At 38.1% G+C, this 22035-nt stretch overlaps 1 protein-coding gene and 1 long non-coding RNA gene across 2 annotated transcripts; both read left to right on the top strand.

The window, feature by feature from the left end:
- Window positions 1–872: 872 nt before the first annotated feature.
- On the top strand, window positions 873–6767 carry LOC101852799 (vesicle-associated membrane protein 4; the record flags this gene model as incomplete). The annotated part of the gene is given in 7 exon segments (XM_013088385.2): window positions 873–976; window positions 1461–1510; window positions 1862–1912; window positions 2244–2344; window positions 2786–2865; window positions 4035–4086; window positions 5908–6767. Coding segments are annotated over 7 exon segments (438 nt in total). The 3' UTR covers window positions 5946–6767.
- A 1435-nt stretch (window positions 6768–8202) lies between these two features.
- On the top strand, window positions 8203–11045 carry LOC118478611. Its single transcript, XR_004859172.1, has 2 exons — window positions 8203–10863; window positions 10903–11045. It is a non-coding gene; the product is annotated as an uncharacterized LOC118478611 (long non-coding RNA).
- The last annotated feature ends 10990 nt before the right edge of the window (window positions 11046–22035 follow it).

Genomic DNA, 22035 nt, shown 5'->3' with positions numbered 1-22035 from the left:
AATGCATTTTGCACTAAAAGAACATACTTTTAGCCACCAAAAATCCCAAACTGTGTCGACATTTTTAAAAAAATATAAAAAATCCCATTTAAATTTAAAAAATCTGATTTAAATTTAAAAAATCGATTTTTTAAATTTTTATTTTAAAAAAAAAAAAAATCACCAACCCTGTCTACCGGACTTAGAACTGTGTGATTCATTGATTGTGCTATGTATTAGCATAACGAATGAGAGCAGTGAATGAGTAATATTTTCTGACAAGACTATGGAGATTGATAAAAAAGCAGGTGACTATTCTCCGGCATCGCGCTGGTCAGTAGTTCGATGGCTATTTTCAGGTGTCCCGTATGTCTATTCTCCACTGCTTTCCATCTCCCCTGTCAGCATGTTATCCATTAGTGTTGCCGCTGAGTTCAGTGCCAGAGGCGCCTTCTTGTACTTCTGGTTGTGACTGAGGGTTTTTGGCGCTTCTGGTGCTCTCCCATCTGACACAGAAATTCCTCCTTCTTCTATCATTGGAGCTTTCATTGAGTAGTGGCTGAGTGTCCACCTATGGTGGATCGCATTCTGAAGAAATTCCGACCCTTATGAGGGTTTGTGTAGGGCCATAACGTGCCGACAGGAGAGATAAAAAGCTATGGAGAAGCAGCATGTGCAACTATACTTGACGTCAGAGAATAGCAATCGATCTATTGACCAGCGTGACGCTAGAGAATAGCCACTTGCTTGATAAAAAGGCTTTTGGGACAAAGGTCAGTTTTGCTGCCGTTATATTACACATTGAGTAGCAAAACAATCCTGCATACTTATTCTTCAGAGACAAATAATAGTATGAATAGATAAACAATGTTTTTTTCTCTTCCTGATTGCAGGTTCTTTTTCATAGGTGCTACAAAACACACTTGTCAACATGCCACCCAAATTCGCAAGAATGCCTGATAATTCTGACTTCGGTCGGTCCCAAGAAGCAGAGCGGGTAAAATAGCCTAATAATTGCATCGGGACTTTATATATAATATTACTTATATATATATATATATATAGTGTATTTAAATGTCATGACCGTCCAAGAATGTTTTCGTAGATAGCCAGCTCTCTAATATACTCTTCATTATCACAACTGAACAGTAGAGATTGTCTTAGTTTAAAGTTTTATCAGTCATTTGTGTTCTCATTAGATGTTTTGGTGTATTTTCAACAATCATTTTCTTTTCGAATATAAATGTACCTTTCACATGTTTCTTAATAAGACATGTATGTTAAAGATTCCATGCATTTTAAAAAATTTTTTCGCAGTGAATGCTGATATTTTCTTTAGGAACATACTTTTATGGTTTTGAATGCAGATTATGCAACCTCTTCAACTAATGTGACCTGTTATATTGGCCACAATGTTTTTTCTAGTTTTATGAACAGTGGAGTGGACCTTTCCTTACCTAATCTCTGTTGTTCATCTGCAGAGGGGGCTACTGGATGGCAACTCTGATGATGATGAAGATTTTTTTCTCAGGTATTGTTTTTTTTATACATTGAGCATTTACTTGCCCATTATCCTGTTTGCCATATTTGATTTTATGTACTTTTAAATCATATCTGAATGATATCTTCTAGTATCCATATCTTTGTAAATTTGCTTTTGATATGGATCTGAAATACTGCTATTTACATCCAAATTTTTCAGAAAGAAACTTACGTTCTAAGTTGAATTTTTTTTGTTTTTGAGATTTAAATTTGGCAGTGTGCCATTATTTTTAAAAATTATTAATTGCAGTGGGTGTAAATTTGTTTTTTAGGTGCATAAGAATATCACTAAAACAAATATGTAATTTTCCTAATTTCATGTATTTGATATATTCGTCAGAGGCCCGAAGGTGAATACTGGCCAACTAAGATCAGACCGGAAAGTTTCTCAGTAAGTTGAAACAGTGTTATTGTTGTAAATAGTAGCTTTGTTTTCTTAGTACTTTGTGGACTTTTATCAAAATTTCTGAAACGAAGTTTTCATTGAAGGTTAAAAAGTCTCTGCATCAAGAAATGTACCTGCTCATGCAGGTGTATTGTTTTGCTTTATAACTTTACCATTTAATTTTGTTTAATTTTCAAAAATCATTGAATGGTTTGGTGTCAGTAATCTTTCTTATTAATGGTTTCTGAAGTAAGTGTCCAGCAAGGTATATATCTGTCTGTTTGAGCAGTATCCTGTTGGAAATGGATCTTAAATCTGAAGTGTTTCTTGTGTGCAGGTTACAGAACCAGGTGGACGATGTAGTGGACATTATGAAGTCCAACGTGAACAAAGTTATTGAGCGAGGAGATCGGCTGGAGGACTTGCAAGATAAATCAGGTCAGTGCCCTGTGCAGTTGACTGAGTTAGGACCACACACAGTTTGTGTTTTTTGAGGTTGTTGGGATTTTTTTTTTTTCCCCTGTGTTTTTAGGTTGTTTCTTTTTTTTTTTTAAGATATTTTTGTTTGCTCTGTTTCACTTGCCCTTTTTTTTCAGATGCTCTTTTCGTGATTCAGTTCATGTGCGTACCCATGTGTATATGTTACTGTGTGTGTATACAAGTGTAGGTGTGTGTGTGTTAACGTGTGTGTTAACGTGTGTGTAATGATGAATGTGAATAATTTCGTGAGCTTGAATGACTGAGAATGCAATTAGGGAGTGGCTGCTCTAAACATCAACTTCTTCTTCTTACTATTATTATGGTTGCCAATCTGAATTTCTTGCATAAGCCCCTCACATTGTCTTTAAATCCCTCTAACATTTTATTCATTGCAAACAGAGAGCCTGTCCAGTAACTCTGACATGTTCCGGTCAAGAGCAAAAAGCCTACAGAGAAACATGTGGTGGAAAAATTGCAGGGTGGGTATTCATCTTTCACCCTCAACTGTCATGTCTATTACACATATACCTGTAGTGAATTAGTGTGTGGGATGGTGGAGGGGGGGGCATAAATAGTATGCTGTCTTTTAATCCTGTCAGACTTGCCCGCCTGACATTAACTTTACCCTGTACCTGGCATCTTTGATGGGGCGTACAGAGCTCGAGTCAAGGATGTTGGTTCATGTGTTCCCCGTGTACCAGGAATACGGTCTGATGGGGTTAATTGGGGGGGGGGGGGGTTGCGCCATGTTCTTGCTAGTCTTGTCTATTACCTTCCTTCTTTTCCCTTCTTGTCAGTTCAGTACAGTCAAGCCTGTGTAAGATGGCCATGCATTGTCGAGGAGAAAAATGGCTGTGTAAGACGGTTTTCATAGACAGGTCTAAAACGAAAAAAATTCCCAAACTATTTACATACGAGGTCTCAAGTGGAGGTGGTCGCAGGCGCAGGGCTCATTAAAATGTTGGGGGTTGGGTGGGGAAGAGGTCTTTTGAAAGGGGGGAGAGGATAGGACGCTTTTTGTGGGACTTTTGTTGTTAGTTTTATTTATTTATTTTGTAAAATTATGGTGCAGTGTAAGGTAAAAAAAACAAAAAACAACGACATTTGTCAGACGAGGAAGGCCAAGTGCCATAGTTAAACAAACAAATGGGTCGCCACCACTTGGCGAACTGGAGACACTTCTGTCGTGAATTTGTGTTGACTTCCATTGTTATGGACTGAATTGTGGACGGGGCTTATAGGTCATGATGGATCACACACTTTCCTTACCTTGCAGCTGAAAATTTATTGTTACCCATTGGTCAACTTGGGTAAGCCTGTAAACATTGGGAATGCCCTAAGCAGCATGACCGTTTCATCCATTGGAGGGATTGACAATAATGACAGGTGAATTAATTAGGATGACTTGTCCAGAACGTCAGGGGCAAATGCATAATTTTTTGCAAAGCCTGGCCGTCTCAGGCAGGTAAATTTGGTCACAGGTTGATAAAATAGGGTGGCCGTGGCCGCGTTGGACAGGTGCCGATTTTACACAGTTAGATTATTTAGAAAAACCACAAGGGGGGAAATGGAAAGTGGCCGTTTGTACAGATGGCCGTCATGGCAGGTTTGACTGTATTTGTATTGATACTCTTTCATGTTTTCACAGATGAGGATCATCTTGGCAGTCATTGTCATCATCATCATCGGCATTATTGTTGGTGAGTAGCGTGCCATCTCAGTAATCTTCAGATTTTTTAGTATGTAGGAAGAGACAGGGTCACCACAGTGCCAGGAAAATCTGGGTAATATTTAATGTTTTGTTTCGAACTGCCAGATCGCACTCATAACCTTATTGGTCACATTTGTTAAGGCAATACATGTATTTGGTCGCCTTTAAGGACAAGAGGGCTAACCCAGATTTGGGGGGTTTCCAGAAATCTTGACCTACACAAAAAGTGGACACTGCCCTACCTATAGGAGAAGTTTGGTTTCATTGGTGTGTATATTTGTTTGGTTTAAGAGAAAACTCTCCTTGCCTTTTAAAGAAAATGAACAAGGGGCACAAACTTTACCTTCGATTTTCTCAAAACAGCATTTTGCGGGATAGCCTCTTTGTGCTTAAAGGCGACCATTTAATCTTCCATTTGTTTTCTGAGGAAATGATGAAGACCATAAATTTCTTTTATCTTTAGGGGGCCTTTGGGTTGTTTTTTCTTCTGAACAGTTGATTCAACAAGATTTTTATACACAGCAGGTCTCATAAGAAAGGCGGAAATAAAGTTAACTCTAATTAAGTCAGTAACCAGTGCAAGAACACTTAATAACTCTGAGTGTGTATTACTCAGGCTGCAAAGCAAGGTCAGACAAAGCTATTCATTTTCTTGCAACAGTAAAGAAATGGAGAATGATTGTGGTGCCATTATTCAATTATTCTTTGAATTTATGTTTTTCTTGAGTTAATGTTATATTTAACAACATTAACTCTAGTCCTGCGGGGTTAACCGGAAGAGGGCTCTTATTGATCGATGACCCACTTACGTCGCCTGCGGGCTTGTGCCGTGGGGCGCCGGGTTCAGGCACTGGTCACGCGAGCGTGCCGCGGCAGGTCAGGGAAACACCTCATCTTTTAAAGCAAACTGATACAATCAATGAATAATTGTTACGATCACATGAATAATCCCATTATCCCCTCGTCGGTAGATCAGAGACGCTGAGATTGGAAGTTACACCAAATCGAATAACTTTTCCAGAGTTTTCCAGATTTCACACCTATTATGAATGAACTTGCGAACAGCTGCTTATCAGCTATCGTTCGAAAGGGGGAAAAAATGGGATAATTTCCGAATATTTTTTTTATTCAGTTGCTCTCAAATGTCTCCCTCTGGTAGGACAATGGTTCAAAAACCACCAAATATGATTATTTACATCAGGAAACAACGTTTGGTGTAAGAATTAGATCGTTTGAAAAGTGAGGAAAGGTGTTTGCATTGAAAGATGAAAGTCCTATTTCCTGAATATCCTTTCGAGTCCCTCAAGTGTCTAACTGGGTCAAAATGCTCATATTTCATTGGATGAACGTCTCAACCGACGCTCTGTTATCTCTACCAACGCCTCGCGTTGCAAAACAAAGCAGTAAGTTTCAGATGGACACTCAGGCACAAGCAGATTGACGCACACACATTTTAGCACACAGATGCAGACCCTGCTGTAAACGAAATGCGTTGCCCGCGCGGGACGACGACTGATCAGGGACCAGCTGTGGAGCGCCGCGCGGGATTATCGGGCAGACATTTATCAGGGACCAGAATCTTAAGGGTTAAACTTTTAAAAACAAAAGTGATAGTTGGACAACTTGAGACAAAGAAAACAACGTTCCCCCCTCACTGGACCCATAAAGGATGGAATTGTTTTGATGGATTTTTCGTTCAGTGCAAGGTCAAAATCAGGATTTTCAGAAACAAAAGAAGAAAATGAAAATAATATGAAAGACATACCATCTGTTGCTCCCTCCAATCTCCCAAATTGTCTCTCTTTCACAGCTGCCCTAGCCATCCATTTCTCTGATGACTCTGACTGAACTCTGCATGGTCTCAAGGATGTTGGGGGTCACGTTGAGAGGAGGTGGGGGGGGGGGGTTGTCACATGTGATAGGGCAAAGTAGTCTTTGCCTGTCCAATGGGAAGCTCTATTGTTTGAACCACATTCTTGTATTGTCACAAAATTTGTGCTTAATGAATTTATAATGATCTTTTGTATTGATCGGTAACTCGTAACTCTTTAGAGCTATGGAGTTACTCCTGAACTCATTTGGACTGCATTTTCTTCATCCCCCTCCACATGAAATTACTCTCAGTCAAAATCCTGTTGTGGGTCGTAGGTCGCGTAAACCACATTTCATCTGTACAGAGGTGACAAGTTCTGGGTTTTTTGTTTTTGTTTTTTCCCCCTCTGTGTTTCTTGGTTTGTTTAAAAGCAGTTGTTTTTTTTATTTGGTACATTCTTTTTTCTTTTTGCTGTAGTATTGTGGGGTTTGAAGCTGGATATATGTAATTGTTTCTGACAACTCTGTGTGTATCTGATGAGGGAAGACTGGGATCATTAAAAAACTTACGAATACATTTAAACATTCTTTATTTGACATTCCACATACTCAGTTTTGCTTCGTTGGCCATGGCGTTTTGGTTTGTTCAAGAACTAATACCTTTAAAAAAGCATATATATCTAGTTTACCAACTTTTCAGTTCCATAACTAACCAACCTCAATGTTTGCTGAACAGACGTAACATTCTGTTTTTTTTCAATCTTTTATCTGTGTTCGTGGTCCTGTACTTTTCTCATGGGCTGTATTGGATTCTAAAGAACATTATCAAAAAATTCCTTTTTTTTTCTCTTTGCAAAATCTGCTCTCTTTAAGTTTCCCCTTTCTTGTCGGCTGGAATAAGTTTTGTATTTGAAAATCATAATTTTTGCAATTTTAAAATCCCACATGTAGAAGATTTTGCTTATCTTTGTTTTCTATTTTGATAAGGGGATGGGGGAACCCCCCCCCCCGCCCCCCTTAAAAAATAATAAAAACTGTTTTAGTTGTGACAGCTTTGAGGAGGGATGAAAATCGCCTTCACATCATGTATGTGAAGAAAGAACTATGATTTTTATGTGCAATTTCTCAATGTTGAAAGCTGAAGAGGTTACTGGTTCTGGGTTGTCCTGAGGAGATTTCCAATTTCTCACAGATCATGGAGTACAAGATTTTCAATTGGTTATGCCGTAAGAATTTATATTTATGTGATGTGCTATACTTTAGCATTGTGATACTGATTATTTTTGTGTTATTAAAATGAATATATATTCTGTGGAGAGGTAACATATTTGATTATTTTCTCAGTTTCGTACTTTTGTATATATATGATTTCTATGATTGGCTCTTGCAACGTGTCCTTCGGCTTGTGTGGCTGGAGAGATTAGTATTCTTCTTGTTAACATGTTCCTTTTCTGCAGCTTTTAGCTTTTTGCTGGATTCAGGAGTTTTTTCTTTGCTTGTGTAGTTTTTTAAAATCCCAGAGCTTTGTCCTGTACTTTTTTGTTGTTGTGGAATTTATGTTCGGTTGAATAATGAGTTTTTTCTTTGCTTGTGTAGTTTTTTAAAATCCCAGAGCTTTGTCCTGTACTTTTTTGTTGTTGTGGAATTTATGTTCGGTTGAATAATGTACTGTGCCAATCTTGGAATTACAACTCAGATAACTGCACCAATCTTGGGAGTTACAACTCAGATAATTGTACCCATCTTGGGAGTTACAACTCGGATGACTGTACCAATCTTAGGAGTTACAACTCGGATAACTGTACCAATCTTGGGAGTTACAACTTGGATAACTGTACCAATCTTGGGAGTTACAACTCGGATAACTGTACCAATCTTGGAAGTTACAACTTGGATAACTGTACCAATCTTGGGAGTTACAACTCGGATAACTGTACCCATCTTGGGAGTTACAACTCGGATAACTGTACCCATCTTGGGAGTTACAACTTGGATAACTGTACCCATCTTGGGAGTTACAACTTGGATAACTGTACCCATCTTGGGAGTTACAACTCAGATATTTTTATCAAAGAAATTCTTGAGGGGTGTGCTCACATGTTCAACTAGTATGCTCTAGTGCCAATTTTGCTCTCCCTTTCCCTGTGTGTTCTAGCTGCTGTGACTTGAAGTTTTGGTTTGACTTGACCTAGTGGGTGGTTGGCGGGTGCTCTGGTGTGGTTTGCTTCTTCTTTCCTATCAAACATCTATCGTCCTTATCTCCCCTTCTTCTTTTTTATGTTTGTTGCTCTCTTGTAACAGCTCTAATCTTCTGGCGCTCAAATGACCTTATGCAGTTGTGAGGGCCATAAAACCTCTACTAAAACTTACTGACTTGACCAATGTGCCGAGCTTGAGATTTGAATCTTAGAGAAGGAGTCTGAATATTTCTTGTCCTTCCATCAAGATTTTTCTCTCAACCTGCTGGTGTTCTATCAGAGTACAAAATGCTCTGCTTTGGAAGTGGTGCTTATTGCGTCAAGGGATGGGAGAGGGTTAAAACTTCAGCTTATGGTAATGAGTACATTGTACGCAAGCTGTTAATTTGCTTCTTTAGATATATGGTGACTGCAATGTTGATTGCTAGTTGATCATTCTAGTGATGTTTGTGAGGCCTGCTTGCACTCTTTAAGATAGATAGATTTTTTTTTTCTAATGAGGTTATATTTTTTTGTGCTTTTTGTTTTTGTGTTTTCTTTTGAAACCTCAAGAAGTATTTATGGATATAATAATTGAAATACTTGTACGCTATAGGGTTTTTGTGATCTGTTTGGTTTGAATTTTGAGAAGTTTAATTGGAGCAAATTTTCTCAGAAACAGGTTATCTTATATTCAGATTGGTCTGATTTGTTGCAATGTAGAAAGAGAAATTGTTAGTCCAGACAGCTGGCAAACTAATGATAATTTTGGAGTGACATCAGTAGATCCTTTTTTTCTTGTCCCTTTGTAGTTTCTGTCTTTCTCTTGCACTTCTTGTCCTTAATAGTCTTTCTTGATATATATATATATGTTATAGCTATCTTTTACTTTTCCTCCGTCTCCTTTATGTTATGAAAACAATGTCACTCTGACAGTGCTGTTGTATTAGTAGCCAACATAGAGATAAGGCCTGTTATCTCAAGGACGTTTGCTAAAGCTATAGAGTGCTGAATGAATGCTTGTCTCAATAGGTCGTGGTGCTCAGTGGCAGTTTGTTCTCACAATCGTTTTCTTTTTCTTTTGTAAAACAGAAGTGGTGGCTGGTTGCTTAGTAACTACTACATCTATGTGTCTTTTTTTTTTTTTAACAAACCAGCCTGCAAACAAGGATTCATTAATTGTGAAATTCTTGTGGAAAGTGTTGAATAAGAATATATATATCGGTTTCCTTTTACTTGCTGACAGGGTGAAAGAGGTGACTTGTTTATTCTTTGCTTTCAACGAAAATATGGGCTGTGATTAAAACAAGAAAATCCAGACAGACTGTCTATGACTAGCACATTGCTGTTCAGAAAGAAAAAAAAGAAAATGTCTTGATATCCTCTTATTCTTATTCTATACGCATTTAGTGCTTGTATGACAACAGGGCTTGGGTATGCACAATATCTATGGATGATATCTTTACCTTTACTCCACAGACGTATTGCACTGGGGTTGTTTTTGTTTTTGTTTTTCATTTTCCCCTTTGATTTTCACTACTTTTGACTGCCCCAATGTGTGTTTACATGACAATATAATATTTACATGAAAGGGCATCTACCGAATGACTGTAAATAGCCCTTTTGGGTTTCTCTCAACGTAAAGATTCATTATAATTTTTGTATTATATCATGGTTTATCTGAAAGGTTGAATATGTTTGAGTCCATCCTTTCATTTCTGTCAAGTCATACGATTAGTTCTGTTGAGTGAGAATGAACAATTTTGTCGGTATTGTTTGAAGTTAACAGTACCAATTCTTTTCGTACAATATGCCTGGTGTCCACTGATTCAGTGCATATGTGATTCCCAGAAGTACTGTGAGTTAATGAAGGACGGAGAAGGAATTTTTATACAATTGTATTTTTTTGATGGAATGCTCACTCTGTAACTATTGGTGACATTGCTTCCGTGTTGATATGAACCCTATTAGACTTTTTTGAGCAAATCTGCATAATTCTATTCTTAAAAGTATTTTCTGGAATATTATCAAGTAGCCTATATGAAGAGATGATAGTATGTTTGATGCAACCAAAAATAAAAAATTCTTCCGTTAGTATGAGCAAGTTCATATTTGAAAGCTGCATAATTAATTAAATCTTAATCTTAATTTTGACACTTACCAGTGTTTAATCTAACAACACCACATGTCTTGTCTAAAAGATGGCTTGATGTAGCGAAATCTGACTAGTGAATGCCGCTTTTACTTGTCTTTTTTTTCTATCTTTATTAAATATCTTTATATTGCTGCAAAGGACTTTTGAATCGAATAGCCAGAATTCATCTCTAACAGCAGATAGTCAGATTGTTTGAGGGTATCCTCCTCCACCACCCGGTTCCCTCCTTATAATTTGATTCAAATTTTTGGGGTCGCACCTTAAAAAACGATTATCCACATTATTATGTACGAAAGGTTCTATGACTTTTTCTGTTAGGAACCTCAGAGGTCTGTTGTGTCATGTGACAAGTTCGATGGTGTCGAGTGTAGAATTAAAAAATTTGAGAATTTTCTTTGAAAGTTTGCCGATTTCTAATCTAATCGCAGAGCATTTTGCTCTTGTCACATAGTAAAGTTTTATCATAGAAGGATAGAATATTATATTCTAAAACTTTCTCATATTGCATCAGATAACAAAAACCAAGATGCAGAACTGGTCTATTTTTCTAGTGTCTTTTAAGTTTATTTCAGCTTTTCTGGAGTTACGGCAATTTGTTTTTAATGACCAATATTATCGTCTCGTACCTACATACGGCCGTGGAGTTTGTTTCTCATTTGAGGGTGACAATTTGATTGGTTACCTGACTGACAGAGAGGTTCTTGTCCATGCCTTTTTCTCAGTTCCAGAGATGATGTTTCATGTCTTTATTGTACAAAATGTCAAGATAATTTATTATTGTAATAAATACTGGACTTTATCTCACCTGTGACTACATTGTTTTTATTTGGATGGGTTTGAGTTTTTTAACTTTTTGCTTGTTTTCTTGCTATAACCAGCAGTGTATTTGAGCAGCAAGGCAACTGATTTACATACAATAAAAAAGTGAATTTGATTCTCGATTTCATCAATGTTAAAGATGTACAGTACCTTTAAGAATGCTACTCACATTATTTTCCTCATTTCATCCAGCTGCAAATGAGCACTTGGCTATATATATGCAGAAGTGGAGTCTGTGAAAGTAGAATTATGCACATAAGTGGCTTCTAGGCTATATAGTTTTTCCCTAAAGGATACAGAAATGGTAAACCATTTGAAATGAACAGGCTGGCGAAGGAATTTATTGTGAATTTGTGTAAACCTTTAGATGAATACAAGACTATAAATAAAAACTTTTGGAATCTATACTACAAGCAAAATTGAAGAACGGAATCAGTATCAGTAGGCGGGCATGCTGTACCCTAACTAGCTCCATGAAGAAATCACTGATTTTGTCACCAAATTTAACCCTTTGAGTTTCAGCCCATGACTCCGGTTCCCAGGTGGCGCGGAAGGTTGCCTGCATGGCTAGCCACCGTAGCGGTGAGCGAGATCCTATCCTTAACCCGGCCCGCCTGGGACAAAACACGGACAGAAAACAGTGTTTACTACACAGGACGTTATTGAATATTTGGAAGATCTTTCTGAATTAGGTGCTGACTGGTAATGATGAGGACTACCCTGATTGGGATGGAAAATGATTTTGAAGATCTTGAAAATGTTAGCAGTGTATCGCTAAGAAGCTCAGGCAGAAGGGCATGGTAGCCTGAGAAGGTCAGGACTCAAAGGGTTGAAAGTAATTTTCATGTGTCCGAAGTTGCCCTAAGCCATTGTGAAATGTAGATCTAAACATTAATATAGTCAAAACTGTCTGACAGTCACCCTTTGTCAAGGAAAAGAGTGGCTGTATTAGAAATAGACAGGTGGCCATCTACACAGAGTGTCATTATAATGTAAAAAAAAACCCAGCTTTCGGGGAAATGGGAAGTGGGCGTCTGTACAGGTGAGTGTCTTTACAGACAGTAGGTGGCCATCACAGCAGGTTTTTAGTTTTAGTAATTGTTTTACGGCACTTGCAACACAATAAGGTCATATAAGTGGTGAAGATTAGAGGTGTTACAAGAGAGTAACAAACACGATAAAGAAGGAGGGGAGATAAGGATGATAGGTGTTTGATAAAGAAGGAGCAAACCACACCAGAGCATCCACCAACCACCCACAGAGCAAGTTTGACCATACACACACATACATATATATATATAAATACATATATACACAGTCGAACCTGGCAGGATGGGCACCTGTACAAATGGCCACTTTCCACTTCCTCATTGCATTTTTTCTATATCATAGCCCTGTGTAAAACAATAACCTGCCCAACGCGGCAGCAGCTACTATTATATATTTTTCTAAACCAACAGCTAAAAAAAAAAAACTGTCTTAAGATGCCACCCAAATCTCTCATCAACTGACGCGTTGCATACATTATAAATCAGCTCTTGAGACTGAATGAGCTGTCATAATCCATTCACCTGTTCTTACTTACTGTTAGTCCTTCCAGTGAATGAACTGATCGTGTGTACCAAAGTTGACCAGTTGGTAGCATATTTCCGCTGCTGGTGAAAGAAGCGTGTGAACCGCCACAATTTAGTAACGCCCACCCACAACTCGGACCAACACAAAACACGAGTTAGATAAGCGATGGCTGTTTTATCCAGTTGATGACAAAGGAGGTCAACATGAATTTACAACAGGAGTGTCCCTTATTCACAAGGTGGTGGTGACCCATTTGTATGTGTTACCATGGCTCTTGGCTGGTCTTCCTCATCCAACAGATTTTGTTTTATTCTATCCTTGCACTGCACGCTGTCTTCCTCTGATACACTTTATAGAATTTACAGGAGGTTCTCGCGGTCGAAAGGTTACAGTGTTTGCCTCTTGTATTCGGACAGCGACAGAAAATTTTCTCCTTTCACCTCCTTTCCTGCTCTCTTACAATATTCTGTCATCTGCTTCTGTCTCCACTTTCTGTCCCCACTCCCGACCCCCTCACCTCCTTTGCCCCCCTCCTCTTGGCTCCTGACTCTTTCCGCAGCCTTTCTACTGTTACTCCTTGGCTCCTTCTTACTGCTGTCTTTCATCCACATCCCTGATGTTTTGGTAGGTGAGATCTAACATCTAGTCTTCTCAGATAAGGGAGAGAAATCTCGGAGGTCCCGTGTGTACGTACGTAGCGCACATTAAAGATCCCTTGGTGGTCCAAAATTGATAAGAATAGGCTTCGGCCTACACCTAGGCAAAATTCAAAATTAACCAACTGAAAATGTTTAAGGAGTCCAGCGCGCATATGATCTTATGCAGTTACGAGCGCCGTAAAACACACACACACAAAAATGAATTTACATTCACAGCAGCCATGAAACTTTCCTTTCCAACCTCCCTCCAAAAGAAAGGAAAAACTCATTTTAATGAGCCTTACAGCAGTCTAAAGCCTACTGGTTGGGACCTCAGAAGGACATAGTTTATTTTCTTCATGTTGATCTGTCCTGCCTAAGACAGCCACCTGTCAGGCTAATTTTCTCCTCGACAATGCATGGCCGTCTTACACAGGTTCCACTGTAGTTTGTTTTCTTCATTTTGATCAGTCAATGCCTAAGACAGCCGCATGTCTAGGACAGCCACTTTTCTCCCCAACAATCAGTGACAGTCTTAGACACGTCTAACTATAAAATGTGTTGTTGAAAAACTAGTTCTTTGACATGTATATATATGAGGCATTGTGGTGAAATCAGGCACTCTTCAAAATAATGAAATCGAACAGAACGTCATTTTTCTTCCCCTTTGGCAATTTTTATTTAAATTATATTTTTTGGCTCAACACCTTTAATGTTCATTTGGAAACGCATTGCTGTGTGGATTTTACTGGAAAACCAAAAAATTCAAATTTAGTTTCCAAGGACTCTCAAGCTTATGAAGTCGCCAAACTCTGGCAGCCATTTTCTCTCTGATTTTACATCTCAAACCAAGTGACCCCACCTGCTTCAATCCAAAATATCTTGAATTCTATTGAGATAAATACTTTTTTCATCGAAAGCAAGACAAATCAACAAGCTTTAAGATGATATCAATAACTCCATTTGCCCAAAAATTGCTTTGAGTTTGAATGTGGGAACATAAAAAAAGAAAGACATTTTCCTCAATACATTTTTTTAATCGAACAACACATGCAAAAGGGATTTTGTACATGAACAAGGTATATTGAGCATTATGTAATAATGTTACACCAGAATCTATCAATCATAACATCTGACAGACAGAATGATGAGGACGATTTTTAAAAACCTCAAAGATTTTTGACACAAAAAGTAAAGTTGTCAAAATAAATAATGTGTTCATATTATATTCAGACTCAAAATATATATATATATATATATATATATATATATGATGAATAACATTGATAGAAAAAGCCAAAAACAAACTCTGTCATTCCAAAATCCCCCCAAAAACTTAAATGGACAAAAATGTTCACCGTACCAATCAAAGAAATTTTTTGTCAAACAACATACATACACATAACTGATTTCTTGACCATTTCAAAGCAATGTAGTCCACTACCAAGGTCAGACCAATCCCCATATTATATTGATTCTTATGGGGCCAAGACAGGCCCAGAACCAGAAGAAGGAAAGGAATTCGTCTTGTGACTCTGTCTTTGCCAATCTTCAGATGATAGAAACGCACAAAAGTGAAAAGTGAAAAACATTGAAAACAACTGGCTCTTGTGGGGACCACACAGCAATTGAAGCAAAGTCTGGATTTGGACCCCAGGGCAAAAGCCCAGACGTTACACCAGTGATGACAAAACAAACAATAGACATAAATACTTTGAACAAACAAGACTGACTTATGCGTGCACCCTAGCTGCAGACAGGACCAGATAGTGAAGCCACTCATGAACCTGTGGTGACATATGATACGGATTAGTTTAGTTTTAGTAAGTGTTTTTTGGCACTTGCAACACAATAAGGTCATATAAGTGCCGAAAATTAGAGGTGTTAAAATAGAGTAACAAACACAAAAAAAGGAGGGGAGATAAAAGACGATAGATGTTTGATAGGAAAGAAGAAGCAAACCACACCAGAGTACCCGCCAACCACCCACATATGATACGCATGTAAAGACCTATAAACACTGAAAGAGATACGGTTTAGTAAGAGTTTTACAGCACTCGCAACACAACAAGGTCGTATAAGTGCTAAAGATTAGAGGTGTTACAGAAGAGTAACAAACAAACAAAAGAAGGAGGCAAGGAGGAGAGAAGAGGGTTCGCAGCCCTGAAAACTCAACAAAGAATCCAAAATTATCAGGCTCATAACACAGTCTCCTTAGTAATTTCTTGTCATCAAATTTCTAGCTACTGGCAGGGGAAAAATGTCTTTCACTTTCATTTGTATCCTCAATAAAAGCAGGGTTTCGCTTCCAGTGCTAAAAGTACTTTAAGGCTTTTCCCTCTCGATCAAGTAAAAAATTTGACAACGGTAGCAGTTTTTTTCCCAGTTTTCTCAAAACAATTTTTTTTTAATGACTGGGGCAAAAGGTGTTATGACCATGTGAAATTTTAAAATACTCCGATGAGAATTCAAACAAGGGTCATTTCCCCAGTAGATGACCATGATATCAGTTTAGTTTAGTTTAAGTAGAGGGTTTTACGGCGCCCGCAACTGCATAAGGTCATATGAGCGCCAAGGGGAGGATGTCGACAGAGAAGTCCTTACAGGGAATCAGACTTACTCTGCTCACCTCTCTAGCTTCAACAGCATAAAGTCTGCTTCGACTATCAAGGCACCCCGGAAATAGTGGGTCACAAGAGTGTGACAAACATACTAAAAAAGTAGAGGAAAAATGACAATAGGATTTGGAAAGAAAAAGCAGCAGTTCCCTGTTGTAGATCAAGCACAGTCATGAGCGTGACATTGATGAATCAGCCCATTTACAATTCTACTGTGCACGAACGAGAAATGTCCCCCCTTTGGGAATGGCCTAAAGACACTTCAGTCAGTGGCACCGCCCCGGTGGAAACCCCGATTTCAACTGAGCTACCCAATATGTTAGAGTAAAGAGAAGCACATCTACACAGTTATGGTCATTTAGTGCTGGGGAAAAAAGTAAGACAGACAGACAGAAACATCAGAGAAAAGTAAAGAAGTTTGGACCCACCAGTGGCGCCCTCCAACCACCCGCTGAGCTGTGAGCAACCCAGGAGGTTAAAAAATGTCTGCACTCAAAAGTACATGCAGTAACCATCTCGACAAAGCATTCCAGAACAAAAAGCACACCATTGGCTCAACCACACTAGCACCATAGGCTGAACTCTACATTCACAGACATGCATAGTAAAAACACAGACGTAATAAAAACACACGTGTACCTGAATCTGTGTTTTGTCTTTCAGGTCACATTTATGGCGAGAGACAAGACAACAACAGGTCACAACGGGTTTAATAAGTTTTAGAAAGAGTTTTGCGGCACTTGCAATTGTATCATGCAAGTGTCGAAGATTAGAGACGTTACTTTAGAGTAACATACAAATAAAAAAGAAGGAAGAGAGATAATGGCAATGGATGTTTTGATAGGAAAGAATGGGCATACCTCATCCGAGCACCCACCAACCACCTACAGTCAGTACAATTGCAAAACACTGGAAAGTAGTACATCAAGCAGACAACATCAGAATGTCCATGAACAAACCAAAGTTATGTCATTATGTGCATATTTTATATCATATGCAATACATCTACGAACCATTCTCAAAAGGTAAGCCCCAAGGCATTGCTTCTCTACCTCCATTTGTACAACAGAAATGGAGAATGTGTACAAAAGGACTCTCAATTAAAATTTAAAAATTATAAACTATCAAAAAAGAAATTCGACATAAGTATTTTCGTCTCGCAATACAATTAGATCTTGGACATACAAGAGCCAAAGATAGGAGTTACTAGAGATTAATTAACAAAGAAAAAAAGGAGGAGAGATAAGCACAATAGAAATTTGACTAGAAAGAAGTAGCAAAACCGCACCAGAGCACCTGTCAATAACTCATAGCCTCAGAACCATTTAGTTCAAAGTGCCTCTTTACTTAAGTACACTTTGGACAAAAATAGTTCTGAGGCACAGAACTATAGACTGCACTTAAGTCAGCACAGCCTAAAAATTTACTATTCGAAAATTTATACGAATGTTGTCGCAACAATTTGGAACAGACCTTTCAAGAATGGCCCACGTATGCGTGTATCCGGTGGTAAATCTACGAGTTTCATCAAAAAAGCATTGAAAACCTACAGGGGATTTCATAAAAATTTTGAGCTTCCAAATCGTACATAGTGGAGCACAATAAATGTAAATTTGTAAATGAGACCCATTCATCCCCACAAAAACTGAAACCGTTAAGAAGCAAATCACTTTTATACAAAGTACTCATGGCTCCTTTCAAGAAACATTCCAGCCACAAAACAATAAGGTTTTCACCAGTGAGCAAGCAAAAAAGTTTTCTTTTAGTCCCTTCTTTTTAAGGCAATCCAAGGGTAAGACACCACAAAAACTTACTGGTCTGCTGATAAAAGATCAGAATAAAAACAAACATTTTTGACCAATTCTGATAGGAAATTGTATGAGGAATTCATTTCCAATGTTAATTTTGTATGAAAGAGTATATAAAATTTGAAAAATTGCCCCAAAATAGGCAGTGTGATTTTAACTTTTGTAAGCACTCAGAAAATAAATGAATTTGAGCCTTGGCAACAAGTCCTCCAGTAGAGCAAAAGTACTTGTACACGGTGTTATCAGAACCTTTGTGATCTCAGCCGCCGTTCATCGATCTACAAGCCACTCACAGCTAAAAGTATCGTTGGCAACCCAGGACCAAAATGTGAACGACCCTATTCGTAAATATAGCAAAACCCGACATTTGAGTATGGACATTTTTTTGGGTTGCATTTTTCTGAAAATTGAGTTTTCACTATGGCATTCTTTATCAAGAACGCTGTATCGTAAAACGTTTCAACTCTACACATATCAAACTTTTTCAGCATAATGTTTACATAAATGCCTCTGTCCTGTCAGGGTCTTTTGGCTTGGAAATCATGAAACTCTTATTAAGGAAAAAAAATAATTACAATGGACAAAATGTATTGCTTTTGGAGAGAAAAATAATTAATGGATTTGGAAAATTGTCCTCATTCAAAAACAGTGACAAGCAGCAAAAATCAGTCTCATCAGGACTAACTAATATTAACAGTATCAGGATGTATGCAAAATTTCAATGTTCTCTGGTAGGAACACTTTGTACTGTGTTCTTTGTATTTATTACAAAAAAAGGCATGTCGTGACCTTTGAATAAGTCACAGAACCCCAAATTAATTATAAGGGAACTTGATAGAAATGGATCCTATTATCACTGTTTCACTAGGAACATCAAATAAATTTTTTTTAAAACAATGCTTCAAAACTACTGACACTGAACACTGGCTCTGAGCAAAGCGACCTCTCTTTAAAGGAGCCATGTAACCCTTTTTTCGTCAACAGGACTTCGATTGAACAAGGGACAAAAACATGACAGAGAGTCTGAGAGAGGTATCTTTTGAGTCAAAAAAGAAAAAAATGCAGATTTCTTTTTAGAATATGAAATATATATATGCATGCATTGTACATGATGCTTACTGATCAAAGTTACAGCATATAATTCTTATTCCACAGATTTACCTTTAGTTTTTAGTTTAGTTTTAGTAAGAGTTTCACGGCACTTGAAACGCAATCAAGTCGTATAAACGCACAAGATTAGAGGTGTTACAAAAGAGTGACAAACACAAAAAAAGAAGAAAGCCAGAAAAGGACAACAGACGCTTGACAGGAAAGAAGGAGTGAACCGCACTAGAGCACCCACCAAACACCCACAAAGGTTTGACTACAGAAGGGTAACAGGACCAAACAGCGACAAAGGAAATTATGTTATGGTTTCAGGTGAGTCAAGTCAACGTAATGAAGATTTGGTCATATTTCCTTTGAAAAAACATTAAGATGATAGACACACGGAAAAGAAAACGAAGCAGCTGACTACACTACTACTACAGCGCTCACTAACCACGTGTGGACTCACTAAAAATATATACACCTTTTTGCACAATACACACAAACACACACACACAAACACACACACACATGCTCATATACATATACTATATATTTATATACGAGGGGCTGAGATGCAAAACATGCTACATCCAGTGTTGGGTTTTGGCTGAAAACACTTTGTGCATCTGATAGCTGGTAACAATGTGCATTTATAAGCAAAAAATTCTCGATTTTTTTCCAGAATGTTGCTTTGCAGGTTTTGCATCTCACCCTCTCAGATATATGTATATATATATATAAGCACATAAACCCACCAGCACAATAACTTCTCTGAAAAATACAGAAGGGCAAAACGGCCAAACTGACACGAACAACACACCAGTAATGAGCATGAACCTTGTACAGTAGGTAAGTAAAAAGTCAATATGTAGCACAAAGCACCTCATTATTAGACTCTATTCTATTGACGTTACTAATCAGTATTATCAACAACCAACAAAACAGCTTGTACTATGCCTCTCGAAAAGTTGTTACTGTTTCAAAAAGTTATCAAGTCTGCGGGGGCAACAATATGAAAGATTGTCAAGCGGATAGAGCTTACTGTATACAGTCGAACCTGTGTAAGACGGAATCGCAAGGGAGCCAGAAAAAAATCTCGTCTTAGACTTTGCTTCCACCCGTAGCTCTATCAGTCGGTGTAACAAGCACAGTCAACCCATGCCACCGCTCACTGCCATGTAACAACGAATCGAGGAACTCTTTTCTCGGCTGGCTGTACAAGATCAGGTCGGCAAGCATTGGTGAACCTAATTTCACACCTCTGGCTTTTGGTTACCCAGGAAAGTTTCTGGGGTGGCTCGCTAATCGAGCACTTTCACTGGCACTCGTGAGATTTCACACCCACACCACCCTGACCATCTGCGTCGCTCGGGGCTCACACAGATGGGGTAACATCTACCCCCAAATTGCACCCCTACCCCACTTCTTTGCCAGACGGCATGGCGTTAAATTTAGAGTCGGCGGAACCAAACTTGTGGTTTTATTTCAAATAAGGGCTGAGCGGGCAAAGCATTTTCCGTCTTAGACTGGTAAAACCCTTGGAAGGGAGCGGATTTTTCTTTCCATTTCCGCGTTTGGCAGGTTTCCGTTTTATACAGGTAATTAAAGAGGAATATATCAAGGGGGGGCGAAGAGATTCCATTGAGACAGGTTTCCGTTTTACACAGGTTTCCACTAAGGCAGGTTCGACAGGCTAGAATTTGCACTGTGCAAATGCTATTTATATCATTAACATTATCCTTATTACGACTTTATGATCTCCCACAAAAGTTCCTTTGTAAAAAATATTATAACATGACAGATAGAGCTTATAAAAATGTATGGCTAGAATTTGCGCTGTACAAATGCTATTTATATATATATCATTATTATTTTTATTATTATTATTACGACCTTATTATCTCCCACAAATGTTCCTTCCAAACAGCATATGACAGATAGAGCTTACTGTATAACTAGAATTTGCACTGTGGAAATTTTATTTATATCATTATTATTATTATTACTATTATTATTAATTTTATCATTATTATTATTATTACTATTATTATTAATTTTATCATTATTATTATTATTACTATTATTATTATTATCATAAATATTATTACGACTTTATTAATCTCCCACAAATGTTTCTTTCTAAAAACATATGAATATGACAGATAAAAGTTTTACACTTTCATCATCAATTTCAATCGTTCATTTAGGAGGTGGGCTGCTTCACTTCACCCCTGCCCGTTAGTGCCAACCCGCGCTGTGTGGGACACTACAGCCTTCAAAGCCCATTAGACACACATGAGTAGGCAATACACTATCTAACTTTCCCACAGAGGAATCTATTTCATGTCTTCTATACCCGGCCACGGAGAGAGTGCCACCACCAGACAACAGACAGCAGTCTTCATCCCAAAAACTTAAGTTTCAGTAAGAGTCATTCTACTCTACAGCACGTGCAACACCAAATAAGGTCATATACTTGCCGAAGATTTAGAGGTGTTCTAAGAGAGTTTAGTTTAGCTTTAGTAAGATTTCTACAGCACTTGCAACACCAAATAAGGTCATATACTTGCGGAGACTAGATGTGTTACAAGACAGTTTAGTTTATCTTTTGTAAGGGTTTTTCAGCACTTGCAACACCAAATAAGGTCATATACTTGCCGAAGATTAGAGGGGTTCCAAGAGAGTAACAAACACAAAAAAGAAGGAGGAGAGATTTTATAAGGACGATAGATGTTTGATAGGAAAGAAGGAGAAAACCACACCAGAGCACCCGCTGACCACCCACTTTATCCCAACACTTGTCACACAAGAAACAAAAAAACAGGATTAAATAATTAGTCTAAATACAGTTGGAAAAAGATAAAACGAACATAGAAGACTTGAAATCACGGATAGCACATACAATTGGTTATACCGCGACTGATATCTCTTAAAATTTTTTTCGTTAAATCAGTTAACCCGAACTATGGATGCGTCGAACACATTTCGTCGACTCCGAACTATTTTGGCCAAAGTGTACTTAAGTAAAGAGGGCACTTTAGACAAAATAGTTCTGAGCCAACATGTCTTAGTTTTAGTAAGAGTTTTATTTTTTTTTAGTAGAGGTTTTACTGCGCTCGCAACTGCATAAGGTCATATGAGCGCCATAAGAGTTTTATGGCTCTTGCAACACAATAATGTCGTATAAGTGCCGAAGAATAGAGGTGTTACAAGAGAGTAACGACAAGCACAAAAAAGAAGGAGAGAT

Source organism: Aplysia californica, unplaced genomic scaffold (genome assembly GCF_000002075.1).
Source record: "Aplysia californica isolate F4 #8 unplaced genomic scaffold, AplCal3.0 scaffold00734, whole genome shotgun sequence".
Classification (NCBI taxonomy): Eukaryota; Metazoa; Mollusca; class Gastropoda; order Aplysiida; family Aplysiidae; genus Aplysia; species Aplysia californica.
Note: the sequence above shows the minus strand (reverse complement) of the source record. Positions and strands in the feature narration are given on the sequence as shown.